The 20,637-nt window shown below is 34.9% G+C and overlaps 2 protein-coding genes across 2 annotated transcripts; one reads left to right on the top strand and one right to left on the bottom strand.

Moving 5' to 3' along the window:
- Positions 1-10,686: 10,686 nt before the first annotated feature.
- On the top strand, positions 10,687-15,932 carry LOC121265299 (heat stress transcription factor A-4a-like). Its single transcript, XM_041168873.1, has 3 exons — positions 10,687-11,482; positions 11,599-12,675; positions 15,119-15,932. Exons 1-2 carry the CDS (start codon positions 11,267-11,269, stop codon positions 12,553-12,555), a joined length of 1,173 nt encoding a protein of 390 aa, XP_041024807.1. The 5' UTR covers positions 10,687-11,266; the 3' UTR covers positions 12,556-12,675; positions 15,119-15,932.
- LOC121265298 (transcription repressor OFP5) lies at positions 15,878-17,539 on the bottom strand. The gene has a single exon (XM_041168872.1). It carries the CDS (start codon positions 17,455-17,457, stop codon positions 16,096-16,098), a length of 1,362 nt encoding a protein of 453 aa, XP_041024806.1. The 5' UTR covers positions 17,458-17,539; the 3' UTR covers positions 15,878-16,095.
- Positions 17,540-20,637: the final 3,098 nt, after the last annotated feature.

Raw genomic sequence — 20,637 nt, forward strand, 5'->3', positions numbered from 1 at the left:
GAAACATTAAACTAAGCAGCTGGTATCGAAATATTATGGGACTCAGAATCCCTAATTAGTTATCTTTTTGTGATTGATTGAGTTGGTCACATTCTCTCAATAATAAAAATAAGCATGGAAAATCAACAATTCAATTATGGCACACTCTCAACAAAATAGATGTAGGTATTAAGATTTCATTCAAATTTCAATCAATGTCAGACAACCCAAAAAGAAATAGAATCGCGACACTAAACTGGAAGAAAAATAACAACAACAAGAAGCTCCGCCAATCCAATCCCTCTAGTTCACAATAACAGAGGAGGGAGAGAGAGAGATGACTTATTCGCAAGAAAAGATCAGTCGGGGCAAGCGCAAAGCCTCGAGTCGGGTAAAACAGGTGTCGTCGATGGATTCGCTTCGGCACCAACGGCACTTTGGGTTCTGCAAGCACAAAGAGTCGGAGACCAACTGGGTGCAGTCGGGGATCTGAGACCGAGCGGCGCTTAATAGGCTACGAGTTGAGGATCCACTGTGGCCATGGAGTAGGGGTGCGGACGATCCGTGAAGAGTTTGGAGGAGAAAGAAGATAAAAAGGAGAAGGATCCGAAGCCTAGAGCCAGAGCCAGAGCCTGAGCCGCTACTAAAATTATTTGCCATCACTGACGAACACACATAGCTCGCACCAGCCCAGAATATGACCAAGTTTCTTATTACCACCACCTTGAAGGCAAAACGACGCCGCCTATTTGTCGTTTTGGGCTTGCGCAACACAGGCCAGGCCCACCGAGATTAAAATCTCCTTTGAATTTGTAATGATTATTTTTAACATTGAGTTTAAGAAATATATATAATTTATTAGACATTTTAGTTTCATAAGTATAATCACAGCTTCTCTCGGGTGATTGGGTACGAATAGTATTTTTTTCAAAATACTTCACTATTATTTATTATTTTATTATTATTTTTTACTTATTTTTTATTACTATTTACTATTATTCAATATTATATCATTATTTTTCACTATCATTCACAGAATATCTGAGAATACTTCACTACTCAAACATGAATCTCTTGTTTTAAATATGAATTATATTAGATACAATTTTACAGTATATAAATATCATACATTTCTTTTAAAAAAAAGTGAGATTTACTATTAAATTTTTTTTTTTTATATAAGTCTCATATTTAATTTATTTTTTAAAATAGAGTATATAAGACTTATACGCTTTAAAATTGTAAATAACATTCCCCTTCCATTATTGATGGTCTGGACCTCGGCCTGTCTCACCCAAACTTGTTTACCCTTTTTTAGCTTAACTTCCACTCGACTCGTTGGTCGTTCCTTTACTCGCCTTGCATTGCTTGACTTAGCCAGTTAGAGCTTATGTCCTTGTTGGGCCTAGCCCAATTTCCTATGGAATCGTTCCATTAATATGGGATTTTAATATATAGATTGGCAGTGTGTGATTTTATTTTGATAAAAAGGGGGTGGGGGCTTTTCAATCCAGAATTTCTATTTAGAAAATTGAGTCATATGTCATTTAATCATCAAACTCTTGACGACTAAATTAGGTTTTGCATATTCTATGACTTTGAAATAAGAAAAATGTCACGAAAATAAGAATATATGACTTTAAAACTCACCATGAGTTAGACATATGATAGAATAGAATGGATTTTTCTAAGGCAAGTGATGAATAAATTGGGTTTTGCAACAAGATGGATTAACCTAATGATGAGATGTATTGAGTATTTATCCTATTCTATACCCATAAATGGTACTCCTCAAAGTTTCTTTAAATTTACAAGAGGATTAGACAGAGTGATTTCTTATCACCAAATTTTTTTATGTTATGTTATGAAACTTTGAGTAACCTCCTCAACTATGCAGAAAACTCAAGATCCATCACAAGTATTCATTTGGCTCGAGGGAAACTTCACATAAACCATCTCATTTTTACAGATGATAGTTTACCTTTCTGCAAGGCAAATTCCTTGGAGTGGAGCATAATTATTGGATTTTTAAAGGTGTAACTGGACTAGTTTGATCCGATTTTGGACATATTTTAGAACCAAACCAATATATACATGTTTTGAGATTTGAAAACCGATACCGTACTGGTTATACCCTTAAACCAGTACATTCGATTTTATCGATTCGGTCTGGTTTTCTAGTTTTACAATATGCACATATTGATACCAATTGACAAAAGTTAATAGATGTTCTCTCTATTTGAAAAATTCTATATTAATGAAGTTTGCTTTGAGTATTGTTTGTTTCATGGTTCAGGTTGGTAATGAAGAAAGGATCCATGTATACTATGCACATGTCAACAGTATTTATTTAAATGTTAAAAAAAAAAAAAAAAAAGTCAAAGTATAACAATCCACCAATCTTGAGAACATAAATCATGGGTACCATAACCAGGACAAAAATGAGTCTTGTTCTCCAATAGATGAAAAGAAAATGACAAAAAATTAATTAAGTAGAGGGAAAATTACATATAAGACTGAGTCATGAATCCCTCTGCATCATTACTATCACCAAACAGAAAATAAAAAAAATACACACAGAGAGATGGATAGAGTGGGCGAAAGAGACGTGACACATGAAAGCAATTGGCATTCACACAGAAAATTTACTAGTGGACATTAAAGAACGAAGCAGAGGACCCATTTTTGTCATTTTCTCCATTCCATTATTTTGTGAAAAAAAACACACACAGAATAATCAATGTCATAAACAAAAAAGATTTAAGAAATCGATAAAGCAGCAGAGGAATCAGAGGACTATATTCATGACTTCTGCAAAGATTACAAGTAAATAGACCTGTTTCGAGATGTAACCCTAAATTAGATTTCAAGATGTAATCCTAAATCCGGAAATTCAATAAAATAAAATAAATAAACTTAAATGAAATGAAGCAATGAATTGTCGCAATGAAATGAATCATTATCAAGAAAAATAAAAACCTTAAATTTGTCCAGTGTTCACATACTGATTACCAAGAGGCGAGAGGGTGTCGATAGCGAAACAATGTTGACGGCGAGAGATTTAGACCCCTATATCGAGTTGCCTCTAGAGATGCCGCACATGCCCTAGTCATGGTGGGGACAAGCACTTTGTCTACCTCACAAGCATGCCTTGGCTCGTGCGGTGACACGCACGGGGCGCTCAGCATATATGCATGCATTGGCCAGCGTGATGGCACATACGGGGCGCCCAGCATGCGGGCTAGTGAGGCTAGTGAGAGCCTGCTCGCCGGGTAGTCATGCGCCGCGTGGCATTGCGCGCAACACTGGACCGCTCGGGCATGCGCGCGGCATTGCAAGCAGCAGCGCACCGCGCGCGCTTGCGAGTTTCAGACTTTCAGTGCGCAGGCCCATGCGCACCTTGATGGGTCGCTTGGCCCTTGCGCGCGCCCATGTACCGCAAGGCCATGCACAACACCTCCAGCCCACCCAGTGTGCTCGGGCACACATGCACAGCCCTGCCGCACACTAATGAGGTTAGTGGCATGCCTCACGGCATGCCATCCAACGCACGGGTCCAACCCATGCATTGCAGAGCAGGTCAGTGGCATGCCTACCAAGCATGCCGTCCAGTGCATGGCTCCAGTCCATGCCTTGCAGCCTCAGCACCTAGGCCACCAGCCTGGGCCATGTCGTGCCTCACCATGACTCACCATCAGCAAGCCATGCCGCACCATCTAACCATGGACCAGTCCAAAGACCACCATGCTCCAACTTAGCCCACCATGGGCCATGCATGACACGGCTAGTCTTGGTCCATGACCACTATCATGTTATTTATTTTATTTATTTAATTTGATTTATTTATTTATTTTCAATGGACCTATTGGAAGTTTTCAATTTGTATTGCTTATAAATAGGACATCTTTCACTTGTTTTATAATCTTTTGGCAAATTCCTAGAGGGAAGACTATTGTTTGAGAAATCACAAACCGGTACCATTGCACTTGGGCTTTTTGGGTGAAATTCGTGAATTCCAAAGAGAGAATCACACTTTGCAATTTTTTGAATAAGTGTGATTCATTTATTTTTTTCTTGCAACTTGGTGCAATTCTTGAATCCAAATTGTGTTTATTTATATATGAGGTTTATTCCATTCTTGTGCAATTTGTGAATCAAGTGTTGAATTATCTTGTTTGTTCTATTGTTCATTTAAGTTCATAAGTATTGTTGCTTTTGTTCTTGAGTGTTCATCATAGTGTTCTTAGTGTTCATCTTATTTATTGCTCTTCCAATCCATCCAAACCACAAAAGTCGACCAACCTAGTGTTTGTCAACTTTTTATAAATTGTTTGCCTCTTCAATCTTTGCCCTAGTCAAAACACATTACCCTCCCAAGTCCCACTCAATTTCAGCAACTACTTGCCATATTGGGATTGACCTAGCCGCCTACTCTTCTTTCCAAATTAGAGTTCCTATAATTTAGGAATCCTAGTTGATCCAATCACCACACTATAACCGGCCATTTCCTTTCCAAATTGAGTTCCAAGATTTTAGGAGTCTTGTCTAAAATCACTCAATCAATCAACCACGTCAAACCTTGTAGCCGTCCAACACTATCCTCCCATCTTTCAAGCCTTAAACCTAAACCGTAGCCACCCAATACCATCTTCCAAACCCTAAATCCTATTTTCCAAGTGGCGCCAACCCTAGTCCACTCTAGTGCCGTGCGTCCTTACTCCATTGTAGCCATACACTTCCTTGACCTTTTCCACCACACCATACACCCATCTTAGCCTAAATACCTAACCTCACCATACCAAATTGGTCATCTTGACCACCGTTGATCGAGAACCAAGCAAGAGAGGAACAAGGGTTCGGTCATCACAAGGCTACCATTGGCGTGGAGATCATAGTGTTTAGGGACTTGACCGAGGTCCCAAACAGAGGGACTGTTGACGACGTGAGAGAGGGGCCTGAGTATCTCAAGTACTCTCACTACTATTATTTACTTTATTATTACTTTTCACCTACTTTTCTACTATTAATTACTTTTCATCTGCTTTTTACTATTATTCAATATTTTATTATTACTTTTTCATTACTTTTTTACTACTATTAACAAATATTTTCAACACTTCTCAGATATTTTCACTACCCAAACCTAGAGAGTGAGAGTAAGTGGGAAAGACAGAGGGTCGCGTGTGCATGCGCGGGGTAGCCCGTAACCCTAAGCCCCAACTAATTAAAACGGCATCATTTACTCCCCTAAAACGATGTCGTCTTAATTAGTTAGGACTGATTTATATACTCAAACCCATTAAACGACACCATTTCAAACTTTCCACTGGGTCCATATATATAAACGGCGTCATTTGGCCTTTGGGACTAACACCATACTATACTAATATAGTATACTATATTAATACTAAATAAATTATAACTATACTAATACTAATACTAATACTATATATAGTTAATCAGATTTATATAGTTATAGTAATTTATATAATTATTTATATATAGTGGATTACTAATAATGATATACTAATACTAATAGATATTTAACTACCAATATGTTAGTGTCTAACTTATTTATAATTTATGTATGTTAGTGATAATGTACTAGTGATAATATGTTAGTATCTAACTTATTTATATATTTGATTATATATGTTTGTAATAATAATTAATATGTTAGTGGTTACATATATACTAGTGATGATATATTATATGATGGTTACATACACTTTTTATTGGGTGTATATGATCGAATGTATAGAAATGTATTTATAAAAAAGAATATATATTATAATTTATTATGCAATAAAATGTATTTATCCTTTATATATATATAATTTATATTAATAATATATGATCATACAAATGTTTATATTTAAGATTAAAACTTTATGTTATATTAATTTTATATTATAACATTAACATTTTTAATGTTATATTAATTGTATGTTATTTGATTATTATGAGTAATAAGATTTTAAAATTTATTCATATATTAATTAGTAATTTAGCATATAATATATAATTATTTTATATATAATTATATATAAAAATTATATATAATATACAAAATCATATAAAAAATATTTTATATAATATAAACAATTAAAAAATAAATATATATATATAAACCAGTCTGGTCCGATGCTAGAAAAGGAAAAATCGGAACCGAGACGGTTTCAACTAATTTTTAAAAAATGGAATTGGTACCTGACCGAATCCACCGATTTGGGTTGATTCATCGGTTCACTGGTTTTTATTTCACCCCTAGGCATTTTGGATACTTATGAAAAGGAATCTAGTCAAAGACTTAGCAAGGACAAAACTTCTAATCACTTTAGTAGAAATTAGGAGTGTAAAAAAAACCAGAAAATCGATTGAACAGGTAGGTTCAGTCCGGCTCGTAACCAGTCTAGTATGGAATCGATTATCAAGAACTGAAATCGATTTGGTATAGGTTTTCATATTTTGAAAACCATTTTGAATTGAATCCGACCAGTATGTGTGTGTGTTTTAATTATTTTTATATTTTATGTAAAATATTTTTATATAATTTTTTATTTTATATTATATATATTATATATTAAATTGTTAATTAATATAACATGAGTTTTTTCATAATGGTAGGTACAAATTAGCATGTATTGATTTTTCCCATAAAGTTATTTTTTCGTCACATTCATGTTAGAAGTATGAATTTCAATTGCAAGGTTCAAATGGAAGTTTGTTAGTTTTTCATGACTAGAAGCACATTTATGTATTTATATTGCGAAGAAGTAATGTTGATCAATGTCATTGTTTTAATTGTTGACTATCAATTGTAAATAATGTCATCACATTTTGAGGGGTGGCGGGATGCTTTACTGTAGAGGTTGACAACGCCAAACTATTTGCATAACTCAATGTAAGATATTTTTATTCCAAACTGCTTTAAAATCTTTTGTTCTCAATCCCTTCTATTTGAAAATATGTCCATGAGTGTTTCTTAGGGAATGAGAAGTTCCTTTGAGGATACTTGCAAAAAAAAATAGAGAAATTCCTTTAAGGAGAACGAGTATTAGAGGAACCGGTTCACAAGTCTCAACTGATGTAGTACTGTATGTGTAAACGGTAAATTGAAAAAATTGAACCGGACTGGACTGAAACTAGAAAAACTGAAAGTTTCAGTTTAGTGGTGAATTAGTCCAATCGATTTTTAAATTTCTAAAATCAGATTATATTAGTTCGGTTCCAAAATTTGTCTAAAACCAAATCGATTATATCCTTAAAAGAGATACTAGAAGAGAAATACAAGGTGTCATACCAAGCATAGCAGGCATCAAGTCCACAATGTCTTATAAAAGATACCTTAGACTACCAGCACTTTATTGGAAGGTCTAGTTCTAACTCATTTAGAAGCATTTTGGATAAAGTGTGCAATAGGATCGGCAACTACAAGATGAGATTCTTTTCATAGGTAGGGAAATGTGTTCTCCTCAATTTAGTTGTTCAAACCTTGCTCACTTATAGTATGGGAGTTTTCAAACTTCCAAGTTCTCTCATCAAGCAAATTAAATTAATAGAATAATGCAAAGATATTGGTGGAAATAGCAAGAGAATGAAAGAAAAATACACTGGGTCACATGGAACCTAATGGAAAAGCCCAAGTCAGTTGGTGATCTGGATTCTAGAGACTTGAAAAGTTTTAACCTTGCAATGTTAGCAAAGCGAGGTTGGAGACTAATCAAAAGTCCTAAATCCTTAGCCATATAGGTTAATATGGAAAATTTTTGTAAGAACTGCTTACCATATGCAAAAAGAAATGCGAGATCGCACTAAAGGGTAGCCTTCAAGCAGTAGCAGATAAAAGGAAGTCTGGTCAAGAGTTTGGAAACTAAACATATGAAATGCAAACAAAGTTTTATTATGGAGAGTATGCCTTGAAGCCCTTCCAACAAATATGAATATCTATAAGAAAAAAGTTGTGGAAAACCCAAACTGCTCCATTTGTTTAGAGGAGGAAGAATTTGTAGAACGTGCTCTATTGTTGTGTGTGATTGGAATGGAAGAGTACTGGACATAATGAGGATGAACCGGAATTGTTTTCCTAATCCCTTATTAGCAGAAACTGTTGGTGCTCTTCAAGTAACAATTTTTTGTACTGAACTGGAACTAAAGAATATCATTCTCGGAACCCCGAGGGAGATGCTCTTCAAGTGATCCAAGCCATTACAAATCCTAAGGACTCTTGGACAAGTACAAAAAATGCTTATCAATGATGTAAAACATAAATTTCTAAATTGTGACCATTGGTTTGTTCATCATGTTAGAAGAAAGGCTAATGAGGTAGCTCATACTTCAGCAAAAGCTGCTTTACATACCTCTAGAGAGATTGTTGACAATAAAACATGTTGATGATAGATATTGAATTCATCGAACCATAAGAATGAAGTGGCCTTTAATTATCTTTGTCTATCCCTATGAGATTCTCTCTTTTGAAAGTTAAAAAGAAAAGAAACAAAACAACCCGATGATGTTGTAAGCCAATCCAAACATCCTTTTCACACATTAAATTTATTCAAAACCTTATCATAATCGATTCCATCAAGGAAAAAGGGAATCACCCTCCTCTTCCCTCCATTTCTTTTTTCCAAGTTGAGACCACGTGTAGGACAATGCGTAACAGTTGTAAATAATAATAGTAATAAAAAGAAAGAAAATGGAAGACCGCAGGAATACATTACACAAGAGTCGTAGGTCTAGAGAGATCATACATGAATCCCACCAAAGCAAATGCGTCACACCATCCCCTCCCATAAATACAAAATTCTTTTTATTCAATATTTTATGAAGCCTTATTAGGAACAAGCGAGTTCGCGCACCAAGCCCCGTACTTCGCTTATATCGAGACTTATATATCTTTTTATTAAAAAGAAAAATTTTGAAAAAAAAAGAATATCTTCTATTTTGCAAAAATCATTTTCGTCTTCAATTCATACCGTTTCGTTAAACAGATGTCTTACATGTCAATAACGGTACGTAAATTGGTATGCGAACTCGCTTGCAAGAAGACTTTTTATATTTGTATTATTATTTTTTATAAATCATCTGAAAATCACCTCATTGTTTAAATATAGCCTAAATCAATAAATAAAGAAAAACTCTAAACTAATTTTTCATTGTCCATGTCCGTGAAAAAAAAAAAAACGAAAAAGGAAGCTGGCCTATGATCAAATCTCAAAACACTTGGCCCAATCATTCTCAACCCACATCCAATGCGTCTCTTTCATTGGTCTCTTCTTTCGATTTTTCAAAACCACCGTTCTATTATAATAGCTATGTATATCATTTCTCTCGTAAATATGATATAAGGCTAAGGAGTTGAACCTTTTTTTCACTAAATTAATTCAAAAAAGTATCGTTCATAATTTCAAAATTTTAAGTGTCGAAATAATGTATCTATCTATCTATTTTTTTTTTTTTTTAAATTTAGTGATTCAGTGACAAAAGAAAGATGATGACGTGTCATATACTTGCCATGCTATAGCCAAATATAAAAAGACGTGTTATATATATACACACAGTCAGCTTTTAAAAACTAAAAAAAAAAAAAAAATACACGATTAACATGTCATGTTAATATAAAATATCTAAAAATAGAAAACCTATTAAAAATGCAATAAAATGGAAAAGAGATAAAATTTCAACTAAATTAGAAAATAAATAGAATAAAAAGTAGAAATAGAAGAACAACTAAAAATAAAATAAAAATATAGTTTATATTTTCAAGTTTTGTCATGGTTTTTTCTTAAGCTCATAAGTTTGCTTACTATATCTCAATTGAAATAATCTTGAGAGAAGCTACTGTTTGGGAGTAGTCACTTTGCACACCTTATGTGGGTCATTCCAGCCATCCATCTGGAAAGAAAAAATTAGTAGATTGTAGTATGTACATTGTGTGCATCACTACAATGGATGCTATATAGCACTTCTCATCTCAATTTGGTCAGTTTTGTTATGTTCTAAATGCTTTGCTTATTATTTTTTTTTTTTAAAGTTTATGAATTTTGGTTTTATTAGTCATTTTTAAAGTTTGTTTTTTAAATCTTTAGTCATTTTTATTTAGAATTAGTAGTCACTTTTGCATAATTTTTACATATTTTATTTATGTGATCGATTAAAATAATTATTTTATATTAAACAAATGAGATAATTAATCACATTAATAGAGTGCGTAAATAATACGTAAAAATATCTGTATATAAAATTTTTGTTTTCTCAAAATTACAGTACTTTATTTTTTTTTTTTTCTCTGAATCAACACTTTATTTTACTTTACATAAAAATCAAAACTGTTAATCTGTGCAAATTATTGATTTTAATATAACGATTTGGGAAAATGGTGTTTTTTCTGTAAAATATTTTCCCACTTAACGTAATAGAAACGACTCTAGACCGTAGCTAGGTTCTCTCCCTCTCCTTCCTTGGATAGAAAAGCTCGAACACTTGAAAAACGCAGGGTTTTGTTTTTTTGTGGGGTCAATTTCTAATTTTAAAGTCGCCATTGCTGTTAGCCTGTCTTACCTTCCAAGTTTTCGTTTTGTTTCATTTTATTATTATTATTTTTTATTTTTGGGGATTAACTGACGTTCACTGTACAGTTGATGAATCGTCAAATGTTTGAGTTTTTCCAACTAATAACAGAAATGAGCTGTTTGCTTTTTGGTGTATATATATAAAGGACGACCTGTCAACTTTTCTCTATGTGAATAAGAATCCTAGTTTTTCTGAGGGTTTCTGCTTTGCGGCAGAAAGGGTAGCTTGCCTGTCTTTTCGCGATTTCTTTGGGGGGGTTTTTGCGTGTAGTTGACTTCGTGGGACTTCATTTTCAGGAGGTTTTACCGTTTTATGCCCTTAATTCTGGTGAGTTTCGGAAACCCCTGGTGGCAATTCGATGGGGTTCTTTGAATTGGGTTCCGCAGTTCCCGCAGGATTTAGAGGTAATTCGAGCTCATCGGAGCCTGGCACGGTGTTTCCGATGGTTTGAGAAAGAGGGTTGTATTGGAGTCTTGTTTTGTTTGGATTTGATTCTGTTGGTGTGGGAAAAAGCAAGGTTCTTGTTTTCATTATAGGTGAAACTCGAGGGGGGGTTTTAACGTAGAGGGTTTTGAAAATAAATCCTAGTTTTGTGTATTCAACAAGAAGATAGAGATTTTTTCCTTTCGTTTTCTTTTGTTTCTGGGGAGTTCGTGGTTTTGAAAGAGGGGAAATTAACTAAGGTTTGAGGTTGAGAAATTGGGAAACTAGGATGGATGATGCTTTGTCTGGTTCGAATTCGCTGCCTCCGTTCCTTGCAAAAACGTACGAGATGGTGGATGATCCCTCCACTGATTTAGCGGTGTCGTGGAGCAAGAGCAATAAGAGCTTTGTCGTGTGGAATCCGCCTGATTTTGCGAGGGATCTGTTGCCGAGGTTCTTTAAGCACAACAACTTCTCCAGCTTCATTAGACAGCTGAATACATATGTAAGCCATTCCGTTTTATTAGTTTCTGTCTGAAGTAGTCATTTGTTTCCCATATTAATTTGTTGGTTTGATCTTATTTTGCTTGAATCCAACTGAAATATGTTGTGTAATGACAGGGTTTTAGGAAGGTTGATCCGGACCAATGGGAATTTGCGAATGACGATTTTGTAAGAGGTGAGCCACACCTTTTAAAAAACATACACAGACGAAAACCTGTCCATAGCCATTCAATGCAGAATCTGCAAGGACAAGGAAGTGCGTCTCCTTTAAGCGAACCGGAAAGACAGAGCTTGAACGAGGAGATTGAGAGGCTTAAACGCGAGAGAGAACGGCTTCTTTTGGAGTTACGGAGGCACGATGAGGAACGGCGTGGATTTGAGCTGCAAATCCAGCTATCGAAGGAGCGTTTGCAGCAAGTAGAGCAGCGGCAGCAAAATTTGATGTCATCTGTGGCTGGATTCTTGCGGAAACCAAGACTTGCCTTGAATCTCGTGACACAATTAGAAAATCACGAGAGAAAGAGAAGATTGCCAAGAGCAAGTTGCTTCTATGATGGAGCCAGCGTTGAAGATAATGAGATGGAGACTTCCCAAAGCGTCCTTAGAGAAAGTGGGGCGAGTACTTCTGATTTGACATCGAACATGGAACCGTTTGAGCACTTAGAGTCATTGCTGTTATTTTGGGAGAATATTGTGCATGATATTGGTCAAACTTCCACTAAACTTAATTCGAAAGGGGAATTGGATGAATCTCTAAGTTATGATGAGAGCCCGGCTATATCTTGCTTACAGCTTAATGTTGACCGTCGGCCTAAATCTCCTAGAATTGACATGAACTCTGAACCTGCTACAGCTGCTGCTCCAGAGTCCGTTGACCCTGTTGCCTCAGAAGGACAAGCAGCTGGGAATGCTGCTACCATACCCACTGGGGTCAATGATGTTTTCTGGGAACAGTTTTTGACTGAAAATCCTGGCTCAACCGATGCAAAGGAAATTCGGTCAGAGAGAAAGGAATTGATGGCAGAAAGAATGAAACCAAACCTGGCAATCGTGGCAAATTTTAGTGGACGATAAACAACGTAAATAACCTTGCAGAGCAGATGGGGAATCTTACTCCAGCAGAGAGAACTTGATACCGGTTGATTCCCTTATCCGGCTTTTGATGCCCCAGTGGCACACATGTAATAAATTTAGGTATGAAATGGTTTACTGGTTATAAATAAGTTCCTTTTTTTTTTTTTATCATTTTTTTATTTGCCATATTCAATTCTCACAGCTTATGCAGATTTTTTCAATTCAGTTATGCAGAAGCTGATATTAGCATTAACATTAATTTTAGCATGCTTCCAAATATCTTGTTGATAAGTAATCTAAATTTTATTGATGAAAACAGAAAGCATATCTCATGTACACGGGACGTATACAAAGGAGAGAGACCTAGATAGGATTAAGAGATACAAGAAAATCATGGACACTCAGTACAATAAAATCTATCACATTTGCCCAAAGGAACAGTGCTGAAGAGGACTTTATCACTCGCAATCTTCGAAACTCCTTTAGTTCCTTTTTCTCCAAATGCACCACAATAAGCATATGAGAGCCATCCTCCATGTTGCAGCAATTTGTGGACGGCCATGTAAATCCCTCTAGTTCTCTAGAGAGTCTATCAAGCTTCTAGGCATCACCCAAGCTAACCCAAAGAGATCATCCCATAGCCCCCTGGCTACGTTGCAGTGTAGTAGCATATGATCTACACTTTTTCTGTTCTTTTTACGCATACAGCACCAATCTACCACAATTTTCCTGTTTTCTTAGGTTATGTAAGGTAAGGATCTTACCTAAAGAAGCTGCCCAAACAAAGAAAGCTATTATTGAAGGCACTTTTGTCTTAAAAATATTATTCCAAAGAAATGAATTGATATCTCGAATGGTGAGGGTTTGACTCAATGAAGTTGCCTTTTTAAGAAGGGCACCAAAGGGCCTTCACCCTTGTCTGCCTCTTCAACTCTCACTTTTGTAGAATACAATAAATTAAAGAACTCTGTAAAGGCTTCGACTTCCCAATCTTGTGCTACTATAGAAAAATTGACATTCTATTAAGGGAAGCCACTGAAAAATTTTAGAAGACTGGCTATTGAGGCTTCTTGTTGCCCTGCAATCCCATACAATTCTGGAAAAGCTTCCTTGAGAAACCTATCCTCACATTATAAATCATGCCAGAATTTGATTTTTGACCCATCACCCACCTTCTAACTTGGATTTGATGAGCATCTATGTCACTCTACAATGCGTGCACAAAACTACGCACCTTGATGGTAATCTTGACATAGTGTTGCACGCTCAGCTTTCTACGATTTGACTAATAAAACTTGATCCTGCCCATTGACATGAAATATTAATTTGTTTCCTCTCAACTGTTATTGAGATAAAATAATATTACAAATTTAAAATTCTTCCCACAAGTTTATTTGGACCTGACTAAACTTTCCTTAATATGTAGTGATAATATGCAAATAGATTATTTGAACCTGTTCAAGTTTTTGAAAAAATAACCATCAGCTATGGAATTTTGCATATTACATTGAGGAGTGGTGTTGCTGTTGCTAGTATGGTGACCCTTCTACCCAGGTTTTGTACTTGATCTAGAACATTTGCAACTTGCTTTTTCACTCTTTGGCCCCTGATATAAATCTGAAACGATTCTTTTGGTTGTGGGGCCTTTAGAATATTATTAATAAATTATTGTACTGGAGTTTAGTTAGGTCTAAATTGGATGCATGGAAGGTAATGTTGGTATGCTTCAAGATGACTAAGCTGGGGCCTAGTGTCAAATTTTGTTATAGAGGATATACACACTTTGTGCCTCGTCAGAAGTTTGATTGATGTTACATGTGAGATGCATTGGTTTTATTCATAGAGTCAGATGTGGGGGTTTATACAAATATATCAATTATAAGAAAGATAATACTTACACATCTAATGCATGTTTTAGAAGTAGTTGGTATGGTCGTAAATAAACTGACTTTTTTATGCACATGGGGATTGATGGAAAAGGCAACTTGTCACAACGATATATGGATGAGTTATTTAGCTCTCAGCAGCTTTTATGCTTTTATGCCTTATTTGTTGTGATTGTTATTAATTGGAAGTGCCTCTGTTTATGCTAAGAGACTGTTGTAGAATTTGTGTATAAACTGACACTAGATGGCTTAAGTTGCAATAGATGTGTGCTTTTAATGTATCTGCCGAGTGGTTTGTTTTGTATATGTCCTGTGTACATAGCCTATGCCAGATGCTTTGATTAGTAAATTCTTGATTACATATTAAAAAAGTGTCTGCCCAGAGATATTCAAGTGGTTGGAACTTTAAATGCTGGTACCAGCGTTACCAACATATCAAGTCCCAAATTTATTCATGTGCAATTATCATGTATTGTTGCTTTTTTAACATGGGCTTTTAGTATTCTTGGAGAGCTTCCATTATATTTTGAATTTTTCATTTACAAACCTACATTAGGCAAACCTTGTAGACCAACCACTTGTCTATGCAGATTCCTATTTGCAATTGGGAGTTCCATCACTCTTCAGTATCAAATTATCCTAAAAGTAAGATGGTTGTGAATGTTTCTTTTATGCAGAAATTTGACAATATGAAGCTGCTATAGAACGTGCCCATATGGTACTGCTACAAAGCTGGTCCGCAGCACTGAGTATGTTAGTACACTTTGGTACCAGACTTCTTGCATCTGCCGAGGAGTGGATGCATTCTTCCCCATACAACGTGTGCATAGTGCATACTTCTCTCCACTTCCAATTCATCATTCATAGAAAAAGTGATGTTCATCACTGAACTCTACCAAACCCATGCCAACTGAATGGAAACATGAGCATAAAGTTCAATATATAAAATGCAAAGGAAGCCAGATAGTTGCTTGTCCAATTGATTTCTTATCTGCATGTGCCGGAGTCGGGGCTTCAGGCCAAGATGAATTGATTCAGACTTTTGCTGAAAGATGGACTAAACATCGATGGTTTGCTTTCCCGTTATGCTTTTTTATTTGCATTCTTAACATGGGAGCATTAAGAAGCCTTTGAAAGTATTCAGAAATACTTTTAAGAATGGTCAATCAGCTCAGGCTCGATATGCTTAGTAAGGATGAGGACATGAGGTGGATGGTGAGATCAGAGGTTCCAGATCTGTGTGTGTTTATGACTAACAAAAAATAATAATTACTTTGAGAATGGATATTGGTATATAAAAGGTTATTCCACTCTGTTTAGACCCTTCATAACTTTGGAGAAATTCTGTTGCCTCATGCATTAGTTCATCCAATGGCCTACCATAATGAAGATGGCGAAAAGATACTATACAGGCATGTAACTTCAACTCAATGCAATTTCATTTTGTATTTCATCTCCCTAAATGAATGTTGTAGCTTGGAGTTGCTTACACAGATTAATTCTAAATTCAACATTTATTTATTACATTTTTATGCATTTGATTTGAAGCTGAAAGCCAAATCTTGTGCAAACTAGAGACATAATTTTAAAGCAGTAGTAGTGTTAACTAATTACAATATGATTACAGGTTTGCCTATCATTAGCTAAACAGAATTTAATCATTGCAACAATCTTCACTTTCTAATTCATTACTAAAACAGACCTGATTCACGTCAAACCATACTTGCCGAAACACCTTGATGATGAGATCATGGTATTCATCAGAATTCAATGTCAGGTAATTAGCCAAGAGTTCTTCAAGCTCTTCTGGCCGGCTCATCCTTCTCTCCATAATCATCTCAAGCATTGAATCTCTGAAGTCCTGCTGTGGGTCAAATGAGCATTTCACCATAGCGAAGCTCTCCAACCCTGTTACTTCCTCTGCAGTTCTCTCCTTTGCCTTAGTTTTCATCTTCAGTTTCGATTTCCTGATGTCTTCTAGCGGTTTTATTTTGCATATTTCAACCTTAGAAGGCGTTCTTGGAGAATAAAGTCTGACTTTGGAATACTGCTTTGTTCTTCTTCTTCTCTGTGAGTCCTTGCTTACATGGAGAGATTTCCCCTCTTTGCCACTCTTTGACTTTATCTCTTTAATTTTCATTTCTTTCAATTTCTGCCACTCAGGACCTAAATTTTCCACCGGGAGCCTCCCAGTTTCCTCCAATTTATGAGTAGCAAAAACACCATCTTCTGCAGTAGTTCTTAGGCGAGAATTCTGACAATTCAAGGAAGACCCAGGAGAATGTTTCGTGGAGCTAGAATCTACTACTTTGTACCTATCCCTCTTAGCTCTCCAAATTGTTCTTGCAGGTTTCCTTTTCAATGCATCTCTCTCTATTGAATTTGTTGACTTCCATTCTGCTTCATGTGATCCTCTTTCCAATTCCAACACCTTCTCTTCCATGATCGCCTGCCGATTTGTTTTCCTTAATTTCCAACCTTTCTCCATCCTCCTTGGTGTTCTGCATTCCATTCTCTTTTCTCCATAAAGTGCATCCATTTCAAGTGAAAGCTCCACATCTTTGGGCAGTGCTTTCACTCTCCTTAAACCCAAGACCATTTCATTCAGCTTCTTAGCCTCTTCTCTTCCCTTCACTTCAGCACCGTTATTTAATCTACAGTTCCTGCAACTCGAGGACGAAATATCAAGCTCATCATCGGATTCATACCAATCTGATTTCAAGATCCCTCTATTCTTTTTCTTCCCATTCTCTTCACCAAAAGAAAGTCTCCAAAAAGCAGCAGTATCATCATCAACATCATCCCCACCATAAAACCGACCAGCATTACTCCAAGCACACTGCGGTACTGAACACATCAAAGGAGAATTCAGCAAACCTTTAGGCTTCACTTTTCCAGGTTTCGGTTTAGAGCTGATGGAGATGTGCTTGAACCTGGAAAGCCATGACATGGGGAAGATAGGCTGAGAAGAGGAAGACGATGAAGAAGGAGGAGGTTTCTTTCTTCCACACCCCATAGTACGATGGTGACAACGGGGTTTTCTTTTTTGTATTCACGGAAGTTGGTTGTGGAGGTTGCATTAAGAACAGAGAGAAGTGGATGGTAGTGGAGAGGGCGGTTAGGCTGTTTTAAATAGGAACGTGGGTTTCTTATTGCATTTCCGGCCGTATTTTTGTTTTTCAAAAGAAAAACCCGCCCATCTTGTGACCACTAACCCCACCTTTTCGTACTTTATGCCTTTTCTTTTTCTCTTCTTTATTATTCTATATATAATATATATATATATATATGTATATATTCATAAGTCCGTATGTAGGACACGATCTATATTGTGGATATAATAAGATTTGATATGTAAAAAAAATTTATAAATTTAAATATTACAAATTAAATCATGTCACATCAAATCAATAATATAAATAGTATAATATCACGTCAACTTGGGAAGACTGTAAGGAACTTTTACTCTGTTAAACTTGTATCTTGTATCCGTTAATTTATTTATAAATACTTACTTGTCAGAGAAAAAAAAAAAAAAAATCGTCTTTGGTTCTTGGGGTGTATAAAACCGCTGTAATTAGACAGTGGGATATCTATTTGTAGGATTTAAGAGTGTAGGGTGGGGGAAATTGTCTCCTCAGCGTTGGGGTCTTCTTCTGCTTTGCTTTTATTGCCTTTGGGTTGTAGATTATGTGACTTTAGCTTTTTCCTAGTCAAAAAAGACAGCAAAGTACAGTGGGCCAGTAGCAACTACAACAACAGTGGGCTGGATTTGAACTTTTTTTGTCTGAATATGAAGTAATGCCAACCATTCCTGGCTTACTCTTGAGTTAGCCCACAACCAGAGGGAACCCCCAAGTCCCAAAGTAAATATTTTGTCCAAATGACCTTGTTCACGTGCCTAAAGTTACTGGGTGGGTCCCACTCAAGTCATCTCAAACCTCAAGTACTACCAAAAAAAAAAAAAAGGAAAATAAAAAAATTCTCATCCTATCTCTATAAATAATCACATATTTTAAAAAATAATTTTATTTCATTTCAATTCACATATCTCAATATTATTTATATATAATTTAAACAATTCAATTCAACTCATCTCAACTATAACTCAACTCAAAATACAAACGAAGCTATAAGTTTTAGTTTACATGTTTGATCTTTAATGGGCAAAAGCTATTTTAGAAATTATATTCAAATTTGTTTTTATAGAAAACTATTTATATTATGAAATTCATTCATGAAACTGTTCTTTTTTAAAAGCTTTATAATTCTGAAAAAAAACCCACTTGGTAGTTCACAAACTGCCATATATCGGCCATTAACATCGGTGGATTTGAAAAATAAAGGAAGTGGGCCTTCTTGTACCTAGCTAATTCATGGCACATGAAATTATTTCAAAAATATAATTTCATAGGTATGAATCTTGTAAAATTATTACTTTATCTCAAAAATTTAAATTGATAGAAAGAGATAGATTTAGACTTCGTTTAGATCATCAACCAATCTCAACTCATCATTACAACTTTTTCAAATTCTAACACAAAATATAATAAACAATTCAATTTTTTTCAAATCTCAAAATAATAATAATATTAAAAAATAATATTTTAACAACATTTTATCATCTCAACTCAACTCACTTCAACATCTAAGCACAGTCTTAATTATTTGTATTATATTCTTAACACTCTCCTTTATGTATGAACTAGACTGATCTCTTTTATTGGATAGCCCAACACGTAAAATATTTAATTAAATGGTGTAGACCTCTGCTAGATCTGATGCTATATAAAATCATCACTTATCCCAAAAACTTAAATTAATACGAAAAGATATATGTAAGGGTGGCTCTACAGCCACTGCTGAGAGCTCTCGCTAGTAGATTTCATCTATGGTTTTTTTTTTTTTTTTTTTTTTTTTTTTGCTTTTCTTTCACATGCATTTTTTAACACGTTTAAATATTTTAAAAATAAATTTACAACATCATAAAAAAAATATTTTCTTAATCATTACGTAAAAAATAAATTGAAAAATACAAAATCCAAACGTGAGGACTAGCATTTTCTTAGATTTAATTCTTTTATTATATTTCCTATATCTTAAAAGCACCTATCTTCATATGAACAGTAATTAATAGTATTTTCTTTGAACACTTTTTATTCCCCATATACCAAAACTCCTATCATCATATGAACAGTAAGATAAACAGTAATGAATAGTATTTTCTTTGGACACTTTTTATTCCGCATATACTCCTATGTAACTGACTATTATTACAATTATATCCTTTTAGATCTTCAGTTTTACAAAAAAGTACATAAATAGCTTACTATAATTACAAAAATTGCCATTAAAAATCCTTTGTCGTGTAGTATCTTTCGAGAGTAATTCTACATATAACCGTGAAGTGTGTAATTGTCGCGTGGGTCCTATGTTTTATTATTAAAAAATTAATTTTTTTCATGTAGGTCCTATGTTTTATTCACTTTTTTTAAAATGATTACATAACGGTTGCATAATTCACAGTTGCAAATATATTTTCTCATCTTCTAAATGTTTTGAACTCTTTTAGTGTATTAACAAAAAATGACCCTGACTTTTTTAGATGGGTTGGCATGCGTTCAGTATGACATAATCACATAAGCTCATACGTATATATATACTTGGTAGGCACAATTGTTGTTGAAAAATGTTAGTCTTCTTGCTGCCTCCCTCTGGAATTTTTTTTATATTTATTTTTATTTGGTAATTAAATTTTTTAAGATGTTGTCTATTTTAAAAATATATATATTGAGAAATGTTAAAAAAATGCATGTGAAAAAAAGCAAAAAAAAAGAAAAAAACACATGAAATACACTAGCGGGAGCCCTCAACAAAGCATTGGTGGCTGTAGAGCCACTTCTTTTTTTTTTTTTTTGAAAACTGCAGCCAGTGAAAAAGTCAAAAAATAAAAAAACACATGAAATACACTAGTGGAAGCCCTCAACAAAGCAGCGGTAGCTGTAGAGCCACTTTTTTTTTTTTTTTTTGAAAATTGCAACCACTGAATAGTATGTATTGTTAGGAATAACGCTAGCTATGTTGTCATGTATATATTTATGGAGAAGATCAGTCGAAATTAAATTAGAAAAAGCTAGCCAGCTAGCATATAATTATGTATATCATGTGGTGACGATCAAATCATGCAGCTAGCTAG

Source organism: Juglans microcarpa x Juglans regia, chromosome 5D (assembly GCF_004785595.1).
Source record: "Juglans microcarpa x Juglans regia isolate MS1-56 chromosome 5D, Jm3101_v1.0, whole genome shotgun sequence".
NCBI classification, from domain to species: Eukaryota; Viridiplantae; Streptophyta; class Magnoliopsida; order Fagales; family Juglandaceae; genus Juglans; species Juglans microcarpa x Juglans regia.